Source organism: Macrobrachium nipponense, chromosome 13 (assembly GCF_015104395.2).
Source record: "Macrobrachium nipponense isolate FS-2020 chromosome 13, ASM1510439v2, whole genome shotgun sequence".
In the NCBI taxonomy this organism is placed as follows: Eukaryota; Metazoa; Arthropoda; class Malacostraca; order Decapoda; family Palaemonidae; genus Macrobrachium; species Macrobrachium nipponense.
Genome location: NC_087206.1, coordinates 53,767,086 through 53,774,749, shown reverse-complemented (window position 1 = coordinate 53,774,749; position 7,664 = coordinate 53,767,086). Strand labels below are relative to the sequence as shown.

The following is a 7,664-nucleotide window of genomic DNA, read 5'->3' as shown; positions in this document are numbered from 1 at the left end:
ACTTACACTAAGCTGCATATATATTATATATATTATATATATATATATATATATATATATATATATATAATATATATATAAGTGCACTTTCATATGAGTGATGAGCTTACCCTTTAAATATAAATTCACAGGTGGACAGAAACTTGCCAGAGATAAAGAGGGTTCTGTCCTTTCTCGTCAGTCTAAATTTGAGTTTGAGGCAGCGCCTGGGAGCAGATGCAGGCATTTACATACATTTCACAAAAAGGGAGCTTTCTCTCCAATTGAAAAGAAGCCTTGTAAATTATTCATGAGCAGCTGCGATAACAACCGTTTTGTTGTTATATCTCAACATAACATGATAATGCAGGATGAGAGAGAGAGAGAGAGAGAGAGAGAGAGAGAGAGAGAGAGAGAATGGGGGGGGCGGGTTGAAGTTGTCAGGAGAAAACGAAATATGGAAACAAGATATGCAAAAGGAGAGACAAGAAGTGTGTGGAACAAGAGCGATGGGGGCAAAACACAGAACCGGGAAAGGGAGACGAACATCAATAAAATGGACAAGAAAAACCATTGGCGTAAAATGAGATTTCAAAGTAGGACTACATTTAACAGGATGTGAGATCAGAGATTTGTTTGTTTTAATCAATTTATTGCGCCCATTGGCGTCAGACATTTGAGTACATGGTAATACAGTAATATTGTTTACATCTACATTGTAATTAAGTTATGCCTAAAGAAAAAAAAATAGTAAAAAAATAAAGTATATACAGACATTTAAGTACATATCAAAACAGTATTGTTTACATCTACAGCACATAATGAGGGTTACACAAAGGAATACAAAATAAAGTATAGACAGATATTTAGTACATATTAAAATAATATTGCTCATTTCTATATATCAAAGGTTATACAAATGAATTCATATGGAATACAAATTAAATTTAGTTTGATTTCGTAGGTAGGTTGTACCTATCTTTAATCAGTATTACATAACAGCTGATTATTCAGTATCCACCAAAGTGAGGATGGCGCATGAGGATCTCATCGAGCAAATTATTATCTGTCAATAATTTTTTACATATATCAACTACTGTGAGTCTTTGGGGTAATATGTCACTAACAAGTGGACATTCCAGGCAATAGTGTTCCAGGGTGTTGGCGTTGGGTGCGTCACATAACCTACAGGAGGAGAAGTGAGGAACTTCATCTTGCTCAGCCACCTGCCAAACTGGTCGCCAACCCAGCCGAAGACGCGCACAAACAACGTTATTTTGACGAACCATGAGTCCTCTGCGGCGATACTTTGTGTTGGTGAGGAAAGAAGTGATCATAATGCTGTATTGATACACTGGTAGGCTCTCTCGGCATTTAACTACGATGATGAGTAGGTGAGCGAGCAGCTTGGCGCACCATTTTTCTGCAGCACAAGAGAGATGGACTGGGAGCATCAGCATCTGGAGGATCCAGCTGACAGGCAGCCTTTGCGAGATGGTCAACGGTGTTGTTAGCCAGAAGACCCACGTGAGAGGGAATCCATAGGAAGTGCACTACCAGTGAGCTCATGTTGGCCATGTCTAGTTGCCTATGTATTTGTGTAACCAGGGGCTGGTATGCTGGCTTATGTGATGAAAGGGCTTGGAGTGCTGGTTGCGAGTCGCAGATGATCAAGCCGTTGTGATTAAAATAACTGCATCTAGAAGTCCATGTAGTTCACAATATGTGGAGCTTGATGACTCTGGGAGGCGACGGCCTATCCAGCCCCCCTGGCGGGGGTTCCAGTGGGGGAGAAAACAGCACATCCAGCACTGCCATCCTGCTGTAGGGAGCCGTCTGTGTAGAGGTGATGGGCTACACTGGAGGGGTGAGGATAGTCTGTCGATGGTCTCCAATGCACGTTGTTGTGAAGTTGAGGCAAGTCAGTCTTAGAGACTGGAGTGTAAGAGATTGCTGGCACAGGAGTCTGCCAGGGTGCAAGGCCATGATCCACATTCTCTGCCACGATGTTGATGTCAAGCCCCCGAATGCTTGAACAGACAGTACTAACTAGTGTACGTCCCCCCTGGCGTAGTTGTGGACGAGGTGCATCTAGATCCAGAGAAGTTCTGATGATGTTTGAATAGTGAGGAGACAGGTGAGGGTAATACAGGCATTTGATACTGAAGTAGGTGACATTGGAGTATATTCGCTCAACGAGTGGAGGGAGACGGAGTTCGTGTTGCATGTTTACAATTCTAGTGGATGCTGGACAACCTAGAATGAATCTCATTGCTTGGTTCTGGAATTTTTCAAGCGGCTGTAGAGTTGATCTGGAGAGTTGACATAGTGCAGGGGAAAGATAATCTATCACTGAGCGGATGAAAGCAATATATATGTTTCTGGCAACTGGGATAGATACTCCTGCAGAATAATTAGTAAGCCACTTGAGAGGAGTCAGGCGTCGCTGTAACCGGGCCAGCAGATCTTGAACAATGGGATGTACTCTCTGTCTTGCTGGAATGGATGGTGTAATTCGCACTGGCGCTCCCAAATAAATATACTGTGTGCATAAAGGTACAACATTGTTCCCCACAGTAAATTCTGGTAAATTCCTTGCTGGCCTTGGGGAGAAGATTCTACTTTTTCCTGGGGAGATGATAAGACCACAGGAGGATGCTGATTCATAGAAGGAAGAAAGGAAGCGTTGCAAGTGATCCGGGGAGGTTGAATGAATGCAAATATCGTCTGCGTAGCAAGTGATGGTTGTGTTATCAGTATTAGGAAGTAAGGAAAGAAGGCAATGTAGGAGGATATTAAATAAAAACGGACTAAGTACCCCCCCTTGTGGAGTACCAAGTTCAAGTTCCTTTGCAGTGCTCAATGCTCCCTTAAACAGCACACGAGAGACTCTATTTCGAAGATATCCACGTATCCACCTCAAAAGAGACGTTAATAATGAAGTTAGGAAAGAACTGAATGAATGAATGAATAATTTATGTATGTATTTCTGTAAGTATGTTTAAAATTTGTGCTATATGGACCGGCGCTGCGGAAGGAAAGGCCACTCACAGTGCCGTCACGGCAGCGAAATCTTTTTATTTTTAAATGATCATAACTGAACTCACAGACAACTTTATACTAATACATGAACAGGACTCATATCATTCACAATCATTCATATTAAAATTAAATTCATAAAATAATGAGCCATTTTCATGTCATTAAAAATGTCAGTTTCTTATATAAAAGGCCACAATCTCTGCATGGGATTTCAGGTGAGGCCGATACAGGAATTTTCCTGTTTCTCGCAAATCGAGAGCATCGCCTAAGACTGCGCTTCGCCTACAATACAGTAACCTGTCACAATGAGAACCACCACCATCTAAGCCAAAGCAGTTGTCTGTGGATAGTGGATTAAAAGGATTCTGCTACACCTCTAAGACCATTGCAGTCCCATTGCTAAATGACTGACTTGAATCTAAAACATTGTTTGGATTTTTGTCCATGCATATTACTCCAGAAGAGGAAGTTCGCTAATGATTAAAGTTGCGTTTTTATCATTACCTTAGAAGAGGATAATCTCCAGTATTTTCTCCAATTGAAAAAGGAATTTCATGAGAGCTGTAAGTAATTGAAAATAGTGGTAATCTTGAGAAAGAGATTTACAGTGCCATTAGGAGATTCAACAAGCATAACAAAACAATTTGATGCCTTAAGGGCTTCAGTACTTTTAGGCAAGGCAGGTCCAGTTATTTCTTATTACTGGGAAATACACAACCATCCTTTTTTTTGGTTTTTTAGTAGAAATGAAACAGATTTTGAGCTGCTGGACTGAACTGCATCCCAAGTATAGCAGGGAGTAACTCAGGTGAGCTAAATTACATTGGAATATGATCTTCATCTACCTGCATGACCTGTCAAGTCGAGTAAAGGGCATAACATGACTGGAAAGGGTATTACTCTGAGACATATGGTTTCATGCTATTAAATTAAACTTTAGTATAATGAATGACAAGGGGGTACAAGTGCCATAAAATACACATATTTTCATTTATCGTCTTGGTATTATTCCAGTGATTTGATTTCGTGGAGGCCAGTAAGAGTATCAGCGTCTGGATCTTGACCGGGGTTGGAGTCACCTGAATTGTGTGCTGGGGTCATCGACAAAACATAAATAATAACTGCCTGAGAATATATAGAAAAGATATTAACACTCTCCAAAATTTCCACCAAAACAGACAAACAGACATAGGTGTAAATTAAACCCGCCTGTCAGGACCGACCGTGTAAACACTGAACCATCCTTTCCTTGTCTTTTAAGATGAGCTTTGGGACTAAAGCGAAAATTCCTAAACCCTGGATTCCAATAAGCCACCCTTTAAGGTCCAAGCCATTATTGGAGTGGCTGACATCCCTACAACTTTCATAATTAGTTTCAAATGCTGACCACTTCCCAATCAAAATTCCTACATTACCTCCGAAGTAGATTCGGAGGATTGGGAAATTGTCTGCAGTCCACACTATTTTCATCAAATGTGCCTATCAACACTAGGAAGTCATAGCCATCGAGGTTGGACAGCAAGAGGGAAGAAAACTAACAAAATATAAAAAATACTGAAGAAATGGCGAGAAAAAGAGAAAGAACATAGAGTTATATTTAGATTGGAACCATGGACATCTTCTCTCTGCCCCTTCACCAGCAGCCTTCTCTCCTGTAACACGATTTCAACATGGATTTTCTATGGAGAATCTATGTGACTTCAACTAAGTAAATTTTCATTGAGGAAAATAAGTAATGATAACGATAAAGTAAACCAAGGAAAACGGCTTTAACGGGAAATGGTATTTGACAGCTAAAGTAAAAATTAATATAAAATAAATAATACAGTAATAGGACCAGCACCAAAATAAAACCTAATTAAAAACTCATGGCTGACAACAGCGGTAACAGACAAAGATGATCAGACAGCAGTATAAAAAAAAAAAAACCAAGGATATCTGAATATATAAGATACCTTTGGGAATTATGAAAATATTATGGGCAACAAAGACGACGTAGAATAGACTATGCTCAATTTATATAAATGAAAACAAAGTCCATTATAAAAAAAATTAAGTGAGAAATACAACACATAATGAGAAAATCTGTAAGCTGAACAGGAATAAGTTGTCAAAGAGAGAAGAAATGCCGTAAAACACGAGACAAAGAGAAAGAGAAAACCGACCGAGGTGAAAATATTTGGGTGTAAAGAGAGAGAAGAGGGGGGTTAGGGGGGTTGGAACTACAGCAAACCAACGGGTCACCTGTTCAGCTCCAGCATAGCAACGCAACTCATGTGCTAACTATATCCGAGCAAACTACGAGAGAAAAAGACAGAGGTGAAGCCCAGTAGGGAGACAGAGCGGGAGAGGGAGGGGTGTGGCTGTAGGGAGGGAGCTGGAAAGGAAATATAAGCATTGTGTGAAGGAAATGCAATCTATAAGAAATGGACACACCCTGGATTGCTTTACGTGGAAGTGATATTGAGTAAAAGAATATTGTATTATTAAAGTGGATAACATGAGGAGATGGGAAAAATACAGGAACTTAAAGAAATAATGATTAAAATACGATGTAAAACAGTGCTCAGGATAAGTATACACATACTCAAGGGACAAGACGACACCGCGTCTGAACAATGAGTTCAGTGCCCGAATAGTACAGCAATGGCACAAACACAACATACGATGACAAACCAGAGAGCTGTTCCCTTATGCCCACCCAATCCCCCTTTTTCAAAATAAAAAGAATGAAGAGACGTGTGTTAGGCAAATAAGTATATATGTTACTGTCAGACATCGACCAGACATTTCAGCAACTTCCTGCAATTTCAGGCAGATAGCGAAATGCATTAGGGGACATTCAATCCCCCAGGGGCTATAGTAGATCCACATCAACCGTGCATTTGATATCTAGGCCAGTCCCTCCTGATTGGCTGTCTCTCGAGAGAGTTCACATAGGCAAGATCTATGTTCCACCTCTCCTGAAGGATACTTTTGAAAGACGTATCCCTCAGGAGAGTTGGAACATAGATCCTACCCATGTGAACTCTAGAGAGAGACTGAGAGTCTCCAGCCTTGTGATTGGCTTATCAACAGTCAATCAGGAGCGTTGATGTGAATCTACTATAGTACTAAACACGGCGAAACGGTGTAGGTGAGTCACTGTTTCGCCGTGTTTAGTACTAGGCCCTGAGGGAGCAAAATGAATGTCCTTCAGTGCACTTCTCTATCTGCCTGAAATTTCAGTCAGATCGCGAAATACCTGGTCGCTATCTGCCTGTAACATATACACGCCTACATCCATTCACAAAATCACTGTTATGTTATGAAATATCGTAAACTTCTTTAAAATAACATTCTGCTAACCAATGTCATCGTATAATACGAAGTCGGGAAGACATCACAGCGAATGAAGACTAAGAACATTAGTAAAACCTCAGCTGATGGTTCAAGTGCGAAAACAGATATTGGAAAAGTCCGCTTCGACTGACCTTGGAAGGACTTTCATGGATAGGATATGCGAACAAAACTTGCATTTGAACGTGTGATGGATAAAAAAGTGAAAGAAGAGAAGAGCCAGAATTAGTAATGCAGAACAGGTGCGGACAAGGGTTGGGTGAGAGAGAGAGAGAGAGAGAGAGAGATAATGGAGGGTGAGGGCTGGATCTGGAACTGGTTGGCAATGCCAAGCGTACTGTGTGGAATGACGTCCTCATACATATCGCGGTACTTACGAGGCAAGAAAGATTGCCACGGTGTGCGTCCTTTGAATCTAAAGTTTCTCAGATCTGTCCTGGGTCATGTCCAGTTTGCCACGACCGCAAGGAACATGTGCAAGGACACATAAAACAAAACTGAGAGCACACTCAAAAGCTTTTAAGAAATTCTGCTTCTTGGCAGCACCTAAGATTTAATTCGTGTTTCGTTTTTCAAAATGAATTGTGATTGTTTTGGCTAACAATTCATATATATATACTATATAATATATATATATATATATATATATATATATATATATATATATATATATATATATATATATAAATATAGATATAGATATATATATATATATATATTATGTGTGTGTGTGTGTGTACAATAAATATATATATGTAAATCACACTTTCACGTACCGTTTACATTTCCAGGTACAATTACTTTTCTATGTATTGCATCATTTTACGAAATACATCGTTCGGATCGCTTTTCTTTTTTATTTCCAATATAATAATTAGTTTGAGAATTATTTTTATCATATAAAGAAAACTGCAAGGAAACCCTTGTTTTGTGTAGATTCTTAAGCATTTAGTCCGAATCATTATGCAATATTTTATTATGTTTAGACATGATCAGCCTTACCAACTGTATTAACTCAATATCATCTGTATAAAGAGCTGTTGTTTTACTCAAATAACACGTAAGTGAGTGGAGTTTGGCATGTCTAAAGTTATCATATCATCGTCTGTTTAAAAATCTTTCTGCTAAAAGGGAGAACGTTATTTTAAAAATTAGCAACTAAGATATAATCATTAAAAATATTATATAATTCCTAGTTTCCTTTCTTGAACTAAATACAATTCACGTTATCGAAGAGTGGTGAAATGCACTGCAGTATACAGTTTTATTGACACGCCTACAATTCCAAATGTTCAGTAAAACAG

At 39.3% G+C, this 7,664-nt stretch overlaps 1 protein-coding gene across 1 annotated transcript in view; it reads right to left on the bottom strand.

Moving 5' to 3' along the window:
• Positions 1 to 1,695: 1,695 nt before the first annotated feature.
• LOC135225322 (uncharacterized) overlaps positions 1,696 to 7,664 on the bottom strand; it is a 16,885-nt gene continuing 10,916 nt past the window's right edge. The window contains 5 exon segments of the mRNA XM_064264654.1: positions 1,696 to 1,765; positions 1,767 to 2,897; positions 3,526 to 3,582; positions 4,437 to 4,555; positions 5,306 to 5,398. Coding sequence (XP_064120724.1) covers positions 1,696 to 1,765; positions 1,767 to 2,897; positions 3,526 to 3,582; positions 4,437 to 4,555; positions 5,306 to 5,398 — 1,470 coding nt within the window.